Below are 22,334 nucleotides of genomic sequence, written 5' to 3'. Positions count from 1 at the left end.
ACATTTTGTACTTTCCTAATGGTACTTTTGTAATACATGTGCCCAAAGGATTACACATTGTTTATTAATACATGGTATGTCATTTCCTCACTTCACTTGGCTAGTGCTTTGAAATAGTAATCTAATATGGGGAAAAAATTGTGGTCTATGAAATCATTTTTATCCCCACTGAGTTCTAAAGTCCAGTGATTCAATATTACCTGATAAAGATTCTTCATTCATCTTCACGTTTCCTTTCCCAAGCATATCCAATTAAGAGTCAGCATGTGAAAATTCAATCAAACAAATCGTTCACATTTTTATGTATAAAGAAACGTGTATCTAAAATACTTTAGGAGCTACATGCTGCTTTAGTGTCTTCTAAATTGTGCTGGTGATTCTAGAAAACCATAAAACTCTGATAACTCTTTAATGTCCAGTGTTCATTTAAATCTACCATGCAGAATCGCCATAGGAATGCTTTTATATTTTAACATTTCATAAGCATCAATCCAGGGAAAAAATATAAAACATTAAGCCCTGCATATTTTACAAATAGCCTATTTTGTCACTCAACTTTAATACTTTTTTTACAGTAAAATTATAAATCAGATAAATTAAACTTTACAATAATTTTAGTAGTTGTCTAAAATAAATGATTAATAAGTTGTACCTTCTTATTTGTTTCAATGACTGATCTCCAACCCGAAAAAAAGTAGTATCTATTTCAATATTTGTATTCATTAGTAAATTTAACAAATATTCATTGAGCATTTATTATGTGCCTGGTACTATTTTCAGAACTTGAAAAGCAGTTTTGAATAAAATAAAGTCCCCTGTCCTCAGAGAGTTTACATTCTGGATGGATAATAAACAATAAGGATAATAAATAAATGAATTATAATGTAAATTAAAGGGTGATAAGGGCTATGGAGAAAAGAAAGAGTAGAACAGTATGCAGAGGATATAGAAGAGAGGAGGCAGGAAGTGAGCTAGTTATATCTTTCAGTTGTTAATGGTGGTATCATAGTTTGCTTGGGCTGCCTTAACAAAAGACCATAGACTGGGTGGCTTAAACAACAAAAATTTATTTTACCACAATTCTGGAGGCTAGAAATGCAAGATCCAGGTTGCAGTCAACTTGGTATCTGGTGAGGATTCTCATTCTGACTTGTAGAAGGCCTCCTTCTCACTAAAGTCACATGCCTGTTCCTTCGTGTGTGTGTGTGTGTGTGTGTGTGTGTGTTTGTGTGTGTGTCCAGAGGGAGAAAGCCAGCTTTCTGGTATCTCTTCTTATAAGGATACTAAAACTATTGGGCCTATCAGATTAGACCCATCTCTTATTTCTTATGAACCCATTTAAACTTAATTACTTCCTTATTCTAAATGTACTTACCCTTGGCCTTATGGCTTCAATATATGAATTTTGGAGGCACCTATACATTCATAGGAGGTGGTTAGTGTAGGCCTCATTGAGAAGCAACCCTTGGAGATAAGGAAATGGCTCTCCAGGAGCATTATGCTAAATGAAATAATCCAGTTGGAGAAAGATAAATATCACTTGATCTCACTCTTATGTGGGATATAATGATCAACATAATTTGATGAACAAGAATAGATCCAGAGACAAATGGTAAGGGGGAGGGGTTAGAGAGCAACCAAAGGACTTGTATCCATGCATATTAGCATAACCAATGGACACAGACACTGGGGCAGTACGGGCTTGCCTGGGGTGGGAATGGCTGGCCAAGGGGAAGGGGGGGTGTCAATTGGGGAAAAAGGAGACATATGTAAAACTTTAGACAAAAATAAATAAATAAATAAATAAATAAATAAATAAATAAATAAAATTCTTAAAAAAAAAAAAAGGCTCTCCAGGCTGATATATAAGGGAGATACTTTTTCAGCAAGGGATGAAGCTGATGCAAAAGCCGTATGTAAAGAGTGACTTGGTATGTTCCAGAAACAACAAGATGGACATTCTGGCTCCAGAGGAGTGCATAAGGTAGAGGTTGGAGGAGAAGTCAGAGAACCAGAGAGTTAATGAGGTTAACCAGGTCAAATAGTCCATTGGAAGGACTTTGGCTTTTCTCTGTAAGAGAGGAGGGTTTTAAGTAGAAAGGTAATGTTTTAAAAGAATGCTCTTGCTGCTATTTAGAGATAGATGGATAGAAGACAAGGGTGGATACAGGGAACTTGTATATCCTATATAATAAAGAGCTAATATACAAATTAACCATCACGCCCTTGCACAAGATGGCCGCCCCCATGTGGTCAAAGATGGTCACCACAAGATGGCCAGCAGGGGAGGGCAGTTAGGGGTGACCAGGCCAGCAGGGGAGGGCAGTTGGGGGCAACCGGGTCTGCAGGGGAGGAAGGGCACTTGGGGGGGACCAAGCCTGCAGGGGAGGGCAGTTGGGTGGGACCAGGCCGCAGGGGAGGGCAGTTAGGGGCAATCGGGCTGGCAGGGGAATAGTTAGATGTCAATCAGTCTGGCAGGGGAGTGGTTAGGGGGTGTTCAGGCTGGCTGGCAGGCAGAAGCAGTTAGGGGCAACCATGCAGTCAGGTAGGTGAGATTGTGAGCAGTCCCAGATTGTGAGGGGGTCCCAGATTGGAGAGGGTGCAGGCTGGGCTGAGGGACACCCCCTCACAGTGCACAAATTTCATGCACCAGGTCTCTAGTCCATACAATAATTCACATGAAACTGGATGGTAGCCTGGATCAGGATGCTAGCAGCTGAGATAGTGAGAAGTGAGTAGAGCATACACAAAAGTTTTGAAGATTATAATGACCCCCTCCAGAACCTACTAATTAAGTTGAATAATTTTAAACATTTTGCCATATTGTTTTATTTATGCATTCATTCTTTTATTTATGAAGTATTTTAAAGTAAATCGCAGAAGGAACCCTGAAATAACTATGTTTCTCTAATGAGTATATATCTATATTATAAAAGGCCTGTGGCATAACGACATCACTCCGTAACAACCAATGACTGGATTCACCAGGAGGTACATGGAGCACCTCTCGATCCCTCCCCCTGGCCCAAGAGCTGCTCGCAGTGGTGGGGCAGGGCGGGGCTCACAGCTCACGTGGTGTGGCCCACAGGCCCCAATTGCAGCAAGGCTGGCGGCTGGCGGGCGGGTGGGGCAGCAGGCAAGGCGCGCAGGTGGGTGGGGCTACAAGTGCAGTGGGGCGCATGGGGGTGGGCAGCGCTGCACAATTTTGCACACTGGGCTTCTAGTATATTATATTGTCACAGTAAAATAAATTAACAATAAATCCTTGATATTATATAATACTACATACATTTTCAAATCATCCTTTGGTATTTTTCTTTTTAGCTTGATTGAATCAGGATCAAAATAAACAGGTCACACATTATCTTTGATTGTCTGATCTCTTAATCTCTTTTAATCTAGAAGAAACTTCTCTTTCCCTTCTTTCCCCCCCCCCCCCCCTATGATATAGACTCATTAAAGCAATCAGATGAGTTGTTCTGCAGGAGGTTCCATATTCTGAATTTCCCAGATTACTTTTGCTTGGTAGCATTAATTTTTTCCTCCTTTCAGTACTTTCTTATAAATTAGAAATGAAATATAAAGGTTTGAATATTCACAATTAATGATTTTGGCAGGGATATGTTAAAAGTGTTGCTGCCTAGTTCAAAATACCTCACATCAGAAGGTGTATAATATCTTGTTGCCACATTTTCAATGAACTTAAATTGATTAGCAAGTTTAGTAGTAGTGACAGCATAATCCTTTATTAGAAAGTAGTTTTTTTCCTTTATTATAACCAGAAAATAATCTGTGGGGTATTATTTTTGATTCTATAAATATCCAATTTCCCATCAACCTTACTCCTCATCATTTAGAAAAGCATTTAGGATTGTTACCTGAATCACTTATTTCATTAGAAATGTAATATTGTGTATCTAATTTTATTATTCCTCCCATAGCTTATTAGTTTCAATAATATTAGAATGTATGGATTTTTTATATGTTGACTCTATTTCAATCAATTTCAGTTTCTATTTATTACAAAGTCTAAATTGTTCCTTCTTTGTCCAGGAGGAACTTCTTTAAGAGGATCTTTTGTTCTTATATCATTAGTCTTTGAAAGCTTCTTAGCGTTCTTGCCCCATAAGATATGTGAATTCCTTTTGTTCCCTGCTACCACTTTGGAATTACCATCCAAGTTTTCTAGTTTCTTTTAATGAAAAGAGTATATAACTTGAAGATAAAGTTAACAGGATTTCCTCAAAGATTTTGGATTTGTTCTAAGAGAGAGTCAAGTATGACTGTGAGGTTTTGGGCCTGAGCAACGGAACAGTGAAGTTGCCATCAACTAGAGGTGGAAGGATGCACCTGAGATAAGGGAAGTATAGGAGATTCGCTTTGGAAATTTTGATTTATTTATTTATTTTATTTTAATTACACTTCCAGGAGGCAGTTGGTTATACAAGTAAGTTCAGTAGGTAACAATTAATAGTCAACATCATATAGATGAAGATTAAAGCCATGAGTTTGGGTAGGCTCACCAAGGGAGTGAGTTTAGATAAAAACATGAAGAAGTCCAAAGTCTGAGCCCCAAAGTTTTAAGATTTAGGAGAATAAGATGAACAAACAAATTTGTAAATGCTATTAGTATTCTTGAGCAGTAGTCTAAGAAAATATTTTCCTGTGTTTTGAGATCCAAGATAGTATTACATAATAATAATAATAATAATAATAATAATAATAATAACAACAACAACAACAATAACTAATGATAATGTTATACTTCATCCTCTTCAGGTGAAGGACTTTCAGAAAGAACTGTGGAGATTATTCTTTCAGTCACTTTGTGTATCCTTTCAATCATTCTTCTTGGAACAGCTATTTTTGCATTTGCAAGGTAAGAATTATTTGTGCTCACAGGCCTATTATGCTTTGTGAGCATTATTCTGTCACAGTCCAATAGGGAGACAAGCCACAACAGTGACCTGAATGGGAAATATCTAATAAAAAGAACTGTTAACTAGTAGAAATACATAACTACTAAAAGGTAAAGGATCTGAGGGGTCCAGAACTAGTCAGTGCAACAAAGCAGATGCCCTCTCCAGGATGAGGGAGAGAGGACGATAAAGGAACTAAGAACCAGAAAAGGCCCAAGGCTAACAAGGAGTGGCTACCACAAGCACATGCAGCCTATTGCCGATCGGTGGGCAAAGAAATGTGACAGAGGGAAGGGGCTGGCGCTGTTCTTTAGAAGCTACCCATTGCTGTTGGAGGGTAGGCAGGCTGAGTTGGTCTGTAGAAACAAACTCTTCTGAGTATCTGGATATTCCGCTGGAGCTACTTGTTACCATTCACCTGTGGGAAGAGCCTGCACTTAAGAGGCAGCCAGAGCTCATGCAAGTGGGCTGCCGGGCTCCCACATGAATAAAAATATTGCAGCATGAACCCCCAAGGGCAGTGTCTCCCATCCCTGTCGCCTTGCCGTGTCACTCCAGTGTCCTCTGTTGACAAAGCTCAACATCTCACTAGCAGGCAAAAGAGAAATGTTACCACGTCTAGCTCTAATATTACAAACCAGGGCAAAGAAGAGTGGATTTAGAGCTCAGAAACAATAAAATGATAACGCAAAAGCAGAAGATGCCAGGCTTTCTATATATTTTTGAATAATTGATAACAGACAAATTTAATTAAAAATATTTAAAATAATTAAAACAACAGAACATTGTCTTTTAGCAGTGGTGCTGATATCATTGAGCTATTTTCACTTTGGCATATTTTTTATTTGTGAGAAATCTATTAGGCAATTGGAGAGGGGTAATATAAGCTCACAGAATCAGTCTCAGTTGCTCTATATTTTAAATATGCCAGTGGCTCAGGCCTTGATCAACTAATTCTCATTAAATTTTGAAACTTCAACAAATTAACATGTTCAAAATATTTATTAAAAATAGGTGCTATGGAATTAAACCTGAAAAAGATACTGAGTAGCTATACATTTTCAGTATAGTCAGAGAAGTGATCCTAGTGAAGAAATTATTTGACTCATGTCTAATGCTTTCTGTGATATCCCCTTCTTGGACTTTGCTAAATGGATTTTAGGATTCGTCAGAAGCAGAAAGAAGGTGGCACATACTCTCCTCGAGATGCAGAAATTATTGACACTAAATTCAAGCTGGACCAGCTAATCACAGTGGCAGACCTGGAACTGAAGGACGAGAGATTAACGCGGTGAGCACACTCCTCTGGGCGAACAGTGGTCCAGAGGGCCTGGAGCCATGACCCTATTCTGACCTATGCTTGTTGGAAGTGTTTGTGGGGCTCCTATTTATACAGGTCACAGAGATCTTCTTTCAAAGGGTGACCTCCATCTTCTGCACACTTCTCACTGATGTTCGGAGAATCACTTAATCTTCTTAATACTTAGAGTTCAATATGAACCTCGGACTATAGTGCTTTCAACCAAGCTTTTTAATTTTTTTCTGAGACAAATATCTTTACACATTAAACCTTTAAAGTTATGTTTAACAACTCACTTCACATGATAGATTTTTTTAAATAAGATTTTCTGGAGGTGTTCACATTTTTAATCACAAGTTTAAAATAATTAAATTTGTAATTACTTGATATTGTTTATTTTTATAAAAGCCTTTTTATAACTCCTTATTTTAGTATGACATTACATTAAAATTATAAATTGTATAGTGAAACTATATTTTTTAAATTGCTTAGTATTTAAAAATTAAATGCACAGTAAAAATTACCTTTGGAAGGAAAAGTAAATATGTGTGTACTAAATATGTATGTATCAATAATATGTATTAGAAATAGTGAAGTACTTAATTTTAAAGAATAGGTAATTTTAAATTCTTTTAAAATCATTACATATTATTCAGAATGTTGGAACATTTGAAAAACTTTTGTCTATTAGGATAATTTATCAAATTCTCAATAAAAACTATCATCAGGCTGTCTTAACAAGTTTAGGTTCTTTTAAGAGTCAGTATTTTGTGATGCTTAAATAAACACAAGGCAATTGATACAAAACAACTCAGCTGTACTTTTAAAGATTATTAACTCTGAAAATATGACATCAAAGATCTGGAACTTACTAAGGAATCAATCATTTATAGCTGTTGTTTACAAAGTTTGCCCTTTGCCTAATAGATCGACTTTGCATGGATATTTCCAGCATGTCTAAGGTACCTAAACTGTGCTATAGAGAGAAGTGTCACCTGATGAGCAGGTGCCTTCCAAATGCTACAGGATGGAAATTATTTAGCATTATCACTAAATTACAAGGAAATTAGGCTTGTTGGATATGAAAACTTCTTTCTATTCAGATATGTATCTATGTTAATATTCTAATACAGGCCATTCCCATCTGAAATGGATGTTACTCCAAAGACTACGTGTAAGATATATTACCCAAGGCATAGTTTTCAATCTAAGAAATGGTGTGTGTAAAAGATCAATAGATTCCCCGGGTAACCTGCCAAAGTGAAACCACATCATAGGAACAATAGCGCATTGCTAGTATGAAGCTGTGTCTCCCGGTCCTTGAAGGGTCATACTGCGTAGTGAAAGGAAGTGTCTAGTCTCTGTGGCCCAACTGAATTTCAGTAGTATTCTTGCAAGTGCCTTTCTGTACTCTTTTCTCAAGGCTTTTTGCCTCCTCCACAGGCCTGGGGCCCGATCTTTTCTTCTACACCCCAAGGTGTGCAAGTGATAAAACTTCAAGTCTCTCAGTGCAATTAACTGTAGTTGTTTTAATCTGTTCATACTAAAATGTGAACTGCTAAGCACCAACTTTTAGAGAATTTTTAAAAAATATTTTTCATTCTCCAAAAGTCCTTAGGAAGTAGGTCTTTCACAGATATCAAATAATAAAGTGTGTGTGGGCGGGGGGGGGGGGGGGGGGGGCGGGGGGAGGGCGTAAAGCCAGTCAGTATCAGAGAACGTATTCTTTATTAAGGAGAGTAGCATTTCTAGGCAAACTTTGGGCTTTGGTAAGATCAGATCCCCTAAACTCTACATGTTTGCACAGTTTGAAGCTTCCTCCACTTCTGAACACAGCCATTATAAAAAGGTAGAAGGTTGTTTTTTTGTTGTTGTTGTATTTTTATTTGTTTATTTTTTAACAATTACTGCTATAGCAGTTAATAGAAAAGGTGGGTGAGGACTTACAGATTCTTTATTATTCAGTGTTTATAATTCAGGGACTGCCTTATTTAACCTTGACTCCTGGTTATTTTTTTCTGATTTTCACATTCATTTACATGTCACTTTATTTGTAAAAGGATGTAGGAGTGTCTTTCAAATATATTTTAAATGTCTTATTTACTTTTACACATAGAAAATTAGTAAATATTACTCCTAGTAATAACAAACTTGGAAATTTTAGTGTCCATGCTTTTTACTTTCCCATTTGTTTGATATGATTCCAGTATTCTTGACTGTAAAACATTCTGTTTGTAATTCCAATGGCACATAATAATATGCTTTGCTTGATTTATTATAGAAATGTGTTAAAATAGCCATCTAGTGGTTTGGGTATTAACTCTTCATTACAGAGATCTATCTTTAGCTTTATTATTTGTTGAAGTTTTTCATGTTAATAAAGTCACTAATACATTAGACAGTAAGACTAGAAAAATAGTAACTAGAGGAGGATCCCTGATTAAGTGCTGGAAAAAGCTAAACCTATTCAAAACCATGCAGGTCTGATGAGGCTGGAGCCACAGAGACTGATGGCAGATAGTAGGTTCTAGAAGTGAAGAATTAAGGAGCTTAAGTTAGCTTCCAAAATGTTGAGTAATTTATGCCATATGTCTTTGTCATTTGCAGGAAAGCACTTAATAATTTCCTTTAAGTCTACCCATATGCTCTTTCTTAGTTAAGCTCAAGCAAGTTCTTTCCCATAGAACCTGCTCAATTTCTTCATGCTAATTGGACTTGCAATTTTCCTCATGGCTATATGTCTCCATATGTCCATAAAAGAAATAATAAAAGAGAATATCTAATCAGTCATTAAAATATTAATTATAGGGTGTTATCTAGTTGACAAAAAAGCATTGTGATGCTTGGTACTAAATCCTTTGAAATATTTTATAGTTAAAAATTATTTAACTACTAGAGGCCTGGTGCATGAAAATTCGTGCACTCAGGGGGTCCCTTTGCCTGGCCTGCACCCTCTCACAGTCCAGGAGCCCTTGGAGGATGTCCAACTGATGGCTTAGGCCCGTTTCCTGCTGGGAGTGGGCCTAAGCCACAGTCTGGCCTCCTTCTGCAGGATATGACCAGGCGAGCTGATCAGGGGACAGTGCCAGCTGGTGGCTCTGACTCTCCTCCCCTGATTGCCCTTCCACTGCTGCTGGTCTCTGCTGCCCCCTGATCATATCCCCTCCATCTGCCCCCTAGCATGTGCCTTGGCTGGCCTGGTGCTGCCTGCTTGCTGGCCCCGCCCCCCACCAACCAATCGTTCTGCTGTTTGGTCGATTTGCGTATTATGCTTTTATCATATAGGATTTTATGTTATCTATCTCTTTATTATGTACATTGTAAGCTTTATACTATAATTGTTATATATGTAAATTATTGTTTAATTTATATTTTACCTTGTTTCATAAAAGATCTGAAGAATTCTCTCACTTTATACTTTTTCTTCTTGAAGGAGACTCAAACTCAAAGATTTAATGCACCATAACTCCATGAGAACAGTCAGGGTACACCAACATAACATTTTAAATTCTTATGTGGAATGATAATTATGTCATTTCATTATGCACATTTTATTTTTACATTTTGACAACACAAGCCAACTTTTAGGAAGAACATTTAATATTTTGGGCTCATCCGTTACACATTTACCAGGTTAGCAAATGATCCTTTGGTTTTATTATATGATAAACAAATGAACAAAACAACATTTTGTGGTGACTCCTTCAAAGCACACCACTTAACTCATTGAAGTGCGAAAAGCTTCTGGGTGAAAATATTGGCAAGGTCAGCAATACATGCACAGGTAAAACAGAGACCTGTCTCTTTAAGATAGTGAGATTGACCCCATGGATTATTTTTTAAACTGATTTAAGTGCAACACTGGCTAACTTCCCAAAGATCTATGACAAAAAATTAAATAACACAAGGTAAAGATTCTATTTTATAAAAGGGCTTATTTTCACCTCCTTTTCACACTTAAATTACAGAAGTTTGGTTTCTATGGTGACAAAATCAGAAAAAAATAGCAGAATAACATTAATCAATGTTTCTAATATTCTTACCTGACAGACACTCAATTTCTTCTTAGCCTCTATTTTCCCCCCCAGAAATTTTGTGTACCATCCCATACTAATGATCTTGCCTACTATAGTTGAGTGAATATAATGGTACATTAAGACTCAAGGCCAAATTCAGTAATAATGAATGGAATTAAATTTCTCAATAAAATCAAGCAAACAGTTGAATTGCTAGTTTAAGAATATCTTTCCTTCTTCAATAACTTTAGATGTTTGCATGTTGAATTCTTGTTCAACTTACAGCTATGTCCTCAGGAAGCCTACCATTTGAAAGAATCCTATGAATGTGCTTTATAAACTATAAATAAAAATACATTTGGTTTTGTTATTATTGTTATTTATAATATTTGTAAAATTAAAATTACCCTAATTTACTTTCATAGAGGGATTGGTAACATAATAATTGCTACTGTTTATCAGCAATTACTACGTTTTAAATTCTGTATGTCGTGTTCGAAAATAACTTTCAGTCTTTGTAGTAGGTACTCTTATTTTTGGTTCACAAATGAAAAACAAAAGATACGTAGAGATTTTAAGTAACTGCTCAAGGACATACATCTAGTAAATAAGACAGGTGTGGTTATAGCCCAGGTCTGTTTGATTCTGAGATATCAAAATACACCTATATTTGTGTGTGTGTGTAGTGTGTATTTAACTCTGAGGCATACTAGATGAGATCAATATTAACCCTCTCAAATACACAAGGGCTCATGGTTTCCTTCGTCAAGCAGCATTTTCTATCCGGGACCAATTCTAAGGAACGCACTCCTCCTTTTGAATTTTTTGATATGGGACAAAGGAATGATGGCATTTGAATATAAGTTCAAATATGCAGAAACTGGGAAATCTTTAGTAGTGCAATTTTGATTGTGGCTTTCATAAGAATACATAGTATTTGACTGACACAGGAAATTTTATGTAAAACAGTTAGCATTTTAATTGCCATCAGTTCTTTGGCAGATTCTGGTTGTTAATTTTACTTATGTTTTATACTATTTTATAAGCCATGGCAAAAATATGAGAATCCAAATAAGAAATGTCTGACCAACATATGAATTCCGAATAAGAAATATACTGAAGTAGAATAAAACTTAAAATATTTAATGCACATGTCCTTATAGTAGAATATCAAAAGTAATTCAGTGTTTGTATACTCAATAATTAATGAATCTTTACTTCCAGATACTCTTCATTTTTCTTTAGACGCAAGGAGATTTTTGTCATCCAGTAAGTTACTGTGGTGATGCAGAGCTCTGCTGTGACTATTTTAATCTTGTCAGGTGGTGTGCTCTGTATTTTAAAATATTATTGAGTGCTTTATTGTTTAAACTGCTATTTTTCTCAAAGCCATCCCCCATGCTTTCTACTTATAATGTGCCCTCTATAATACTGCATGCTATTGGTATGGTAAAGTTAATCTTATCAAAATGCACATTGATTCATAATGTGCATGTCCTAAGAATTTGCTGTGTTCTCATGTTGTGTTAGCTTTGATAGAAAACAAGTGTTCACCTAGATTTCTTCACATACTTCTTGAAGTCCTATTTTAATCATGGCACAAGGGCTGAATTTGCCATCTGACAAGTGGAGGCTGAGTTTACACTCCACACAAGCTCATTTCAGCTGCTGCAGGTAGTAATCTGTAAGGACCAAGATGCTGCCACTTCCTGTTCCCTGACACTGGGGCACACAGGGTAGCACATTTCTTGGAATCTTTAATTTTGTCTGGACCACTGGACACCCAACTGGAGTGCTTATTTTCAGGCACTCCTCTGATCCTCAGAAATGTCATTTTAATATTAGCGCAAAAGTTACTATATTCTGAAAGCAAAATGTCAGCATTAGACTGGACCCCAGCAATTGATTGAATGCCTCAGAGATAATCAGTTAATTCCTGCAAAATATATAAATGAAAGCAGAGAATGAAAATGCATTTGATTTCAAAAATTCAAATCTACTGCAGAAGAATCTGTCTCCATGAGCCACAGTGCTGGATTGGGCCATTGCTCCCAACATTCTTTTTGAATAGTACTCGGCCTGATTGAAACAGAGGAGACCAGGCCTATTTCTATGCTAATCAGAGTTAGCATTTGGGAATCATACTTAATCTTGTTTTACTGTTTATTAACTAATTGTTAAGTTTCCATTTACAGAATTAAAATCGTTTTATGAAAATGCCTTTTCCTCAAAGGACCTGCTTGATCAGATTCAAACATTTGTCAAAGTAAGACTCTCTTGAGCTAAAGATGTAAGTGATCATGTCACATAAAAGATCCATCTCTAACCAGCACTCAAAGCTGACCTCAGCATTCCAGACGCGCAAGTTTTCTGTTCGAGCAATTCTGCTGAATGTCTTTCTTCGTCATCATTAAACATAATCCTTTTGCTTTAGGCCATTAGTACCTCAGAGAAAAATGCTCCCTTTTTCATAGAATCCTCACTGTCTCTCCTCTTTCAGCAATTATTTTTCTCTCCTAGTGCCCTGCATAGTTTCCTGCTCAGTCAGAACTAAACATAATAGTTTGGGTTAATGAAAATCTTTATAGAACACCTCTACACAAATTGTATTAGCTAAAGTAGATGTGATCTTCAAATTTAGTTTTCTGAGGTTGCCTCCTAACTCCATCCAGAGGAACTTCAGTGCTTATCTGCCTCCATAGCTAATAGTTCAGGCTGCAAGGACTTCCTTTTCGATGGTGTTATGTCACCAGCCTCCTCTTCATTAAGTCCTCACTGAAAACTTTGCCCATCTTTTCACACAGCTGTCAGCAGGCTCTTCATCCTCTCTATCTACCGCTTCAACCCTATTGTCCCTGGGGTAGCTAAGCTTATGCCCATGGTTTTAATTTAGAATACATGGTTGACAAAATACACCAACTGTCAAGAATTTGTTTTCAAATGTGCTAATGTGGAGAGGCTTAGTAATGAGGAAAATATAACTCCTGCACCCTGGGGATCTTATTTCAGCTCTTTGACATCAGCAAGAATGTTGCTTTCCCCTATCTATCTAAAAGTCCATTTCACTTTGCTTGAATAAAATAAGTGACAATTGGGCATCTATCAAGTGCGCGGCACTGTTCTAGGCACTGGAAATACTGTGATGAAAAAAGGAAGGCAGCTTCCAAAGAGCTGCCCTTCAAATGGCTGAGTTCCTTTTCAACCTATTTGTCCTTACAGATATAAGGAGACATTTTGGGAGAGTACTTGGATATCACTTACTAATTGATTGTTTTTCTAATTAAATAAGAAAAACATTACATTACTGACTTACTTGGGTTGTATATTTACCTTATAAAATGAAGTTTTAGCATCAGCTATATATTACCAGCCACTGGTTAGGATAATATTCTTAATTTGAATTGAAGACCTCAGAACAGTTTTTGATGATTTTATAAAAAATGAGGAAGGATCTGAAAGGATGCTACTTAAGTGGGACAAATAAAAACAACAGGAAGAACAAAACTAAGACACCTTTGACAGCGTTGTAGTGTTTTGGATAAGTAATAGAATATCATTTAGAAGTAGATGTAAGTGTCAGAGCAATTAAAAACTCACACTCACCATTTTTCAAAACTTGGAAAGTTTAATTAATACATTTTGCCAGAGAGATAGGATTGTTCACAAATTTTTCTTTTAATATGAAGTACATATCAGTGTGTGCAAATTTCATATCTTTATATCAAGGCAATAGACTTTGAGGTTCTTTTCTTTTTTGCCTAACTTAACTAGTTAGTAGAAAACACAAAATTTCCTAATTTGTCCTATGCTACTGGTAATGCTCATTTAAGCTGCTCTTCTATATGCTATCATCTATGGCTTTCTATTTGGACTATATTTTAATTCCCTATAGATTTCAACTCATTGACCTTGAGGGAAAGCCGAGTCTCTGTGACAATAAGGTCTTCAATCACCACTGCCAACATAAATAAATGACTCCTCTCTGGATCTATCAGGAGTAATCTGAGTGGAATTTAAGTTTTTGATAGACTTTTAAAAAATGAGCCCAGACATGAAATAATACTCTTTTCAGCAAAAGGCCATAGGAATTAAGGCAGCTAAGATTCATGTAATAACACTGTTTAGCCTCTTATGTTGGAACATGGTTGGTTATCTTATTGAGATCTGGACAGTTACCCAACTGATCTGTATACTAAGAGGCTGAATATGACTTGACAATAACTTTAAATACAGGGACTCACCAAAAATGTACACACATTTTAACAGCTGATTGCTCAACTTTGAAAATGAGATATATTTTAATAAACACTGCCTTTATAATTATTCAAAGTGGTATCTACTTTTTGGGACACCCTATATAGTAAGGGAATAAAACAAGAGTACCATGCCAGTAAAATACTCTCCATTTAAGAATTTTAAAAGTTTTTAAAAATGTTAATAAAAAGAAGTGTTCTGTATGAGTTTCTTAGAAGGTCGCCGCGGAGCACTTGTTTTGAAAATAGCTCTCCTAAAATAACATTGTTAGCTCTCATGCACATCAATTTCTGTAAATTTTTATTTGTATCTAACCAAACATTTTTTCCTAAAGGAATTTAATTACCTCATCAGTGATAAGTTAATTCATTTTCCTCATATTATGTCCCACCTTCTTTTCTAATTTTCCACATTCATTGTCCAGATTAATAATTTATCTTATTTAAAAAATAAAATTTTAAAACTTCAAAGAAAAATAAAATGTAGGCCATAGCCAATACTTAAGGGCAAAATATACCCATAAAATATGGGACTATTATCTTAATACCACAGACAACAACAAGGAAAAAATCTAATTTTTATTTGAAATAGGTAATTCATGCCCATTTTGGCATAAATTTAAGCTATCCAGAGAGGTACTTGGAGATTCCTTCTTAACTTCAACAACTTTCATTTCCAAACTCTGGTAGTTTTAACTTTGAACTCAGCTAACAGCAGAACAGCATGTTTAACAGGATCTAGAGGGGAGGGGCAGACCTAACAAAAATGGCATCTTTAAAAAAGGATTAAAAAAAATATGCACCCTCATAAGTAGTTTTTAAAAGATCAAAATTGCCAGTGTTCTAGAAAATGTGTCCCAAAGTGATTTGTCCATAAAAAAACAGCCTTCAAAACCCAATTCGGGATACATCTGGCAGAAAAATATCTCATCTCTTAAACAAATCCCCTTTTCTCTTCCTTTCTGTTCAACTTCCACTGATTATTCCTAGAAACACCCAGAGAACAGTGGGAATAAGACCCAGCCTACTTCTCTTGGCCTTTGCCAAGCTAAAGGCTCACACCAAAGACTGTTCCTTAAGAACCTCTGCTACAATCAGAAAACTGATCTCTAATTTCTGGGACCTGCCAAAAAAATCCTAGTTCCCTCCAGGAGGGGCCTGAGGGCTCTGTAAAGGAGCAAAGGGCAGTGGACCTGGCCCAGACTGGAACACCAGGATATGCAAAGGGGCCCTTTCTAAAGAAAAACACCCAATGCCTTATAGGCTGAAGTTTAACCTACGGGCAAAGACATGTAGCAGCTGACATACACCGAAAAGGTGCTTCTCTCCCAATTTTTAACCATAAAGGAAACAGAGAGGAGTAGAGTCTAGAGAATTTGACCTCCTCTCCCTTCCAAGACCATATTCTAGGGCAGTGATGGCGAACCTATGACACGCGTGTCAGAGGTGACACGCGAACTCATTTTTTTAGTTGATTTTTCTTTGTTAAATGGCATTTAAATATATAAAATAAGTCTCAAAAAATATGTGTTTGTTTTACTATGGTTGCAAATATCAAAAAATGTACATGTGTGACATGGCACCAGAGTTAAGTTAGGGTTTTTCAATATGCTGACACGCCGAGCTCAAAAGTTTCGCCATCACTGTTCTAGGGCCTAGAACAGCCATGGGCAAACTATGGCCCACGGGCCGGATCCGGCCCATTTGAAATGAATAAAACCAAAGAAAAAAAAGACCGTACCTTTTTATGTAATGATGTTTACTTTGAATTTATATTAGTTCACACAAACACTCCATCCATGCTTTTGTTCCGGCCCTCCGGTCCAGTTTAAGAACCCATTGTGGCCCTCAAGTCAAAAAGTTTGCCCACCCCTGGCCTAGAAACTAGGGCTAGGCCAAAACCAGGTTCCAAAGGTCACAGACATTTGGTCACAGGGTACAGTCTTTACTGGATAAAGCTCCTACTCCTGGGCAGTCTGGCTCATGGCTGCTTAACCGAAACTTTCACCCCCATGTGCAGAGTGCTTAAGAATCACTAGGGAAATTACTTTTTTTAAATTCAACTTGTCACTGACAAATACTTCAATAGGATCTTCTAGAAACTGCCCAGAGGCACACCCCCACCTCCCCCATACCTCCCAGTTCAGGGTCACAGATCCTCCAGGTGACAGGCTCCTTGCCAGACTTCAGCAGCTAGTTGGTTTTAGAGAAATGCTTGCATCCAAAGAACCCTCTGTACACTGACAGCGGGAAGGGGCAGGCAGCGTGCAGCACGTGGTGGCACTTCCTAGATGGCACTGCCCTTCTGATATAGGAACCCCAGAGCAAGAAGACAAGGCCATTCGACTTCCCATTGAGCCAGGACACAACCGTATCGGTAAATTACTCCCAACCTTTCTCTTTATGAGAATCGGCCTGATGTGCTCTGACCGTGAGGACAGCAGTGAGTAGAAGACACCTTGCTTGGTCCACCCAGATAAATCTCCATGACCAGGAGGAACATAACCATCAATGTCTGCAGACAGCTCTTTATACATGTTTTCCAAACTGGGTGGAGGTAGAACAGCTCTTTGAACACTAAAGCAGAGCCCCTGGGTCTATGATAGGGTTCCTGTCCCAGGATGACAACCTTCACGTCTCTTATGTCACACATTTGGGTCCATGTGAAGACTTGGTGTGGGGGTGGATAAACAGCGTAATGTCTGCGTTCTTCTGCAACAAATCCCGTTAGCTTTATAAAATATGGTTTTCTGAACTCTCCACTGAGGTGCTTCCATCTCTCACTGAAACCCATTGGCCATGTGCTGGGCACCTCCTGCTCTGCTGGGGCCTTCTTGGCCCGGCTGGCTGCTGCATCCCCGCTCTTCTCACGGGCCTCTGGGAGAAGGAATAGAGCATCTTCTGGCCGATCGTGCTGAAGTCCAGGGGGAAGCAAATGGGCCCGGGGACCTGCCAGGCTGGCCTGAAAATTTTATTGCAAATGGAATTGTAACATAAGCCTAGACAATTACATAAGAATTAGACTATTAAAAGCTTTGTTTCTTACATTATATAAATCCAAATGTGAAGGACAGATTGCAGAAAGTGATTGGGTTTAGAGTGATACAAAAGAAAATAAAGCCAAAACAGGCCCTACTTCCTTTTTAAAACCTATTTTTTATTACTAAAGTAGGCAAGAGCGATTTTTTTTGTTGTTCCTATATCTAATTTCCTAACAAAAGTATCTAGCACCTGTTAACGTCTAGTGTTAGATGGCAGGATCTGACCTTTGTATATACTCTATACTGTTTGCTGATAAGTATAGTGATCATAATTATCCAAAGCTTTGAGTTAGGTCCTTCTGGGAATTCTCAATTGCTTAATATTTTAGTGAAAATTGATTTAATTCAAATACTCTCATGGTAATCAGAGCACTTGTATTTAGCTTACGGTGTATCTTGGTCTGAATTCATCCGCATTGTATACTTAACAATGATTTACTCATTGTCTACTATGAATAGGGTATGAGGGACTTGTGGTAAATCAAGTGTTACTCCGGACCTTGCCTTCAAAAATGCATGGACCTTAGTGCAGTGTCCTTAATGAATGTAATTAAATAGCCATAATACAAGGTAGAAGGTGATTTGTCCTAAGAAGGAAGGTATTATTTTCTCTGTAATAGAAGAGGACAAATTCCAGGGAGAAATTACCATATGAATCAACTATTAAGAAATCAGTAGAATGTAGTTGTGAGAAAACACCTGGAATGAAACAAAATGAGAGGGAGGAATTCCAAGAGAATATCTGGAGTTCAAGCAGAGTGTCTGAAGGGGAAATGTAAGGAATAATGTGAAAAATGTGAGTGTGATTAGAAATGCTTTCACATGATTACATGAAAACTGAAATTCACTTAGGATCTTGCATCGGGAACTGGAAAATCAGACTCGGATGGGAAGTCTAGATATCTGTGACCATCCTTTATGCAGAAACCTTGATTAGGAAAAATAAAATAGGAAATCTTGCTGCTTAATCCAGCACAATCTAGTTTACCCATATTTGAGTATATTTAAGACAATATTCTTGTAGAAACCAAAATATTCTCTATATCATAAATCATAGAAACAATGAGTAAGAGGAACTTGAGTTATACAAAATAAACTAGAAAAAGTAACTATAGTACTAAGGACAGTAACTAACATTTATGTATTGCTTACCAAAGCCAGGGACTTTTTCTGAATATTTTACATATATGAACTTGATTTATATAATTTTTTAATATTTTTTATTGGTTTCAGAGAGGAAGAGGGAGAGAGAGATAGAAACATCAATGATGAGAGAATCATTGATCGGCTGCCTCCTGCAAACCCCTTACTGGGGATCGTGTCTACACCCGGGCATGTGCTCTTGACCAGAATCGAACCTGGGACCTTTCAGTTCGCAAGCTGAGCCAAACCAGCTAGGGCTTGATTTATATAATTTTATCCCACTTTACAAATTAAGAAAGTGAGGCACAGAAAGATCAAAGTAACTTGCTCAAGATAATGTAACTGGAGCAGGTATTTGAAGCCTCACAAATATTAATTCAAGTCCAATAGTTAGCCAGTTATGTTTTAAAATTAGTATTTTTAGAGAAATATTTCAAAAAAATAATAAGAAGAATTATTATAAACAAACTTTCTGTAGTATTTTTCACTGAAAACAACTTACTTGAAAGAAAAATTTGTTTAATTATAATTTCTAAATGAGAAAAGATATTAATGAAAAAAGAATAAAAATATGAATAACAATGTGTTGCTTTAGCTCTTTCTTGCTTATTTATATTTTCATATGATTATTCATGTTTAACATCTTTTGGGAATGTCTTAAACATAACTGATTCTTCAAATGATTTATTGATGGCTGACCAGAAACTAGCTCTATTTCAGATTCTAGATATTCCAGGAAAAATATTTTACCAGTCTAGCCTGGATCCTCAAGCAATCCTGGATCTTCTGAGAAAAGAGAGGATCTGTTCCGTCTGATTGTCCTTAAATAAATGGACCATGAGCTTGTAATTAAATCAGAGGCAGTTCGTTTGACTCTCACCAATCACAAACTGAAAAATGTGGCTATAAAAATGATCTCCGTGCAATTCAAGAATTTTCATTTGTTTGATAACAGGGAAATAGATTGGATAATCCAAGTATCTCATTTATTTCTACCTGAAGCTCAGTTCATTAGGATTTGCCCAATCGAATTCCCTTCCCATTCCTGTTTCTGAGGAACACCATGGCATGGGAGCATCCAGGCATCAGGCATCTAAAGGGTCTTGGGTAGTGTGGGTTTAGGCCACAGTGCCTTTTTTTCTTTTCTTTTCTTTTTAAATATATTTTATTGATTTTTTACAGAGAAGAAGGGAGAGGGATAGAGAGCCAGAAACATCGATGAGAGAAACATCGATGAGAGAGAAACATCGATCAGCTGCCTCCTGCACGCCCCCCAGTGGGGATGTGCCCGCAACCCAGGTACATGCCCTTGACCGGAATCGAACCTGGGACCCCTGAGTCCGCAGGCTGACGCTCTATCCACTGAGCCAAACCGGTTTGGCAACAGTGTCTTTTTTTCTTGATGGTCTTTGCTAAGGGGTAGTTATTTCCAATTGTTTCCCCAGTTCCTACTGTTGCCACGTCTGAAGAATTTCCAAGGCCTCTATTTCAGATTTTGTCTTCCTGTCTCCTAACCAAGGATTCTTCTGATGTAATAGCCCATTCAGCCATCTCCATATCCATTTGGAGTCAGAATTTCTCTGTTGCCTTCTTAGAATCACTGGAGGGTGTGTGGAAAGCCCACAAGCTCACCCACCAAGACTTTGCTCAAACATTGCTACTTTATCACTGTCATGCCGTGTTTGATAATGGGATGCTCTGCCAGGTTACAGCCTGAGAAGCTGGGAGAGGTTTCCCTCTGCTTGAGGACACCTACAGTATTAACCAAGATTCTATCATTCTTCTTGATAATCCTTGCTTCCCCACCCCAGTACTTTTCACCAATCCCTGTATTAGAATGGAATTACTTCTTTTTGACTCATGTTTTTTTCATTGAACACACTCCTTTATGACCATCTTCATAATATTCATTATGCCATGTTTTTCAATCTAACTGTTTTCTTTCATTCATCCTTTACTTCACACAGCATCCTCTTATAAAGATTCTTTATTGAAGGAATACAGTAAAATCATCCCCAATAATATTTAAAATTTAAAACTATGTTATATGTTTTACGTTATTTCATTATACTTTGTGGCCTTTGTGTTTTTGCAGTGCTAATTTGTTGTGCATGACAAACTTGTTACGGAAGATGTGTCCATTTCTGAATTTGTGTGTTGCATAGTCTATTTAGCTGCTAGAAATAATTTCAATTTTTTCAGAGTATAAATAACTTGACCAATGAACTGTCACAAAAGATATGTTTAAAATAACTGAAATGATTGTGATTTTTGTTATGATTATATGTTCATCAAAACTCATTCATGAAACAAGCCTTAGGCAATATGATGTCATTTTTCAATGACCCACTCTTCCTTGTTCAGCATTCTCTATGGACAAAAAAAATATTTTTTAAATTCCTATTAACTTTCTTATACCACTAAGTACTATGCAATATATTAAAAAGTGACCCATTTTAATGTAGTGCCCCAAATACCAAGCAATATAGAAAAGTTCCTTCTTAGATTGAGAGAGAAGCTAAATTATCATTTGTCTATATTTGGGTCCAAATAATATATGACATTTAAAAATGAAATAGAATATTAAATAATGATCACATGTCAGTTAAAAGCATTCCACATTATACATAACTGGTTTATATTTTTCTGATTTTAATCTAGAACTCTTTTAGAAAGAGCCATACCCTAAACTCATAACGCATTTAACACAATCTCTATTGCAGGTTACTTAGTTATAGAAAATCCATCAAGTAAGTTTATCAAATATCTTTTCTTCTTTTTGCATATCAACTTTAGACTCTCTGATCTGATGAATCATAATGTATGGTTCCTTTCTTGTATGTTTGTTAGAAAAACCTCGAGGCTGGATATAAATCATAAAAGCATGACTAATTGCATGGTAACTGGAGAAATGCTTTCTCTCTCTCTGGGGTGAAGTCTGCATGTCTGTATTTTAGCTTGGGAAGTAATACGGGGATATTTAAACTCCTTGGGGTTTAAAAGCCATGTCATTATGAGAATGAGGTCACTGCAATATTTTATATCTTCTAAAACCTTGTAATGTATAAAATGTTTTCTGTATGACAAAGAGGTATTATGTGCTTGAGGATTCAATGATAACTTTATGCCCCTACATTTACTTGAAAAACTTTCTTCATTAAAATGTTAAATCATTCACTTAAAGTCACTTAAAAATAGAAGGAATTTTGAGCCATGAATACAAAGAAAGTGCACTTAAAGGAGAAAAGTTAATTTTGTAAGTATGACAGAGTGACTTTATGGAGTTGGGTGGTTTATGGGGTTTGAAATGTCTGCTGTTCTTTAACTTGCTAACCAGTGCCATACTAAAGTGAAAGAACACAACCTAATGTGACTCCATTTTACACCTTTTCTTGCTTGGAGGCCGATCAGCAAGAAATCCTTCCTACAACATGTTGAAGAGCTTTGCACAAACAACAACCTAAAGTTTCAAGAAGAATTTTCGGTATGTTACTAACAGTTGTCACAACATTGCCAGACCTCTGGTCGTTTCATGTGTCACATTTCATGTCCACTTTAAGCATGCAAGGCCATGAAGGACTCTGGCCTTGATAATCAATACCCAATTACCAGGTTGATTGTTTGGATAGTAATGTTACACTGGGCGGCCTCTGGTGCAACCT

The 22,334-nt window shown here is 36.9% G+C and overlaps 1 protein-coding gene and 1 pseudogene across 3 annotated transcripts in view; one reads left to right on the top strand and one right to left on the bottom strand.

Moving 5' to 3' along the window:
• The window catches only part of PTPRQ (protein tyrosine phosphatase receptor type Q), a gene marked incomplete at both ends in the record, with an annotated part of 267,149 nt that overhangs the window by 218,508 nt on the left and 26,307 nt on the right, over window positions 1-22,334 (top strand). For both annotated transcript variants that reach the window (XM_081083373.1, XM_081083372.1), the window contains 4 exons: window positions 4,780-4,879; window positions 6,082-6,210; window positions 21,396-21,422; window positions 22,075-22,156. In XM_081083373.1, the coding sequence (XP_080939499.1) occupies window positions 4,780-4,879; window positions 6,082-6,210; window positions 21,396-21,422; window positions 22,075-22,156 (338 nt within the window). The remainder of the gene's footprint in view (window positions 1-4,779; window positions 4,880-6,081; window positions 6,211-21,395; window positions 21,423-22,074; window positions 22,157-22,334) is intronic.
• Window positions 16,571-21,374, bottom strand: LOC308512142 (uracil-DNA glycosylase-like; annotated as a pseudogene). The gene is made up of 2 exons: window positions 21,357-21,374; window positions 16,571-17,450 (listed from the first exon to the last, which is right to left on the bottom strand). The product of its transcript is annotated as a uracil-DNA glycosylase-like (transcript).

Source organism: Myotis nattereri, assembly GCF_964212035.1.
Source record: "Myotis nattereri genome assembly, chromosome: 2".
In the NCBI taxonomy this organism is placed as follows: domain Eukaryota; kingdom Metazoa; phylum Chordata; class Mammalia; order Chiroptera; family Vespertilionidae; genus Myotis; species Myotis nattereri.
The sequence above is the reverse complement of the archived record's forward strand: the minus strand, read 5'-3'. Positions and strand labels throughout refer to the sequence as shown.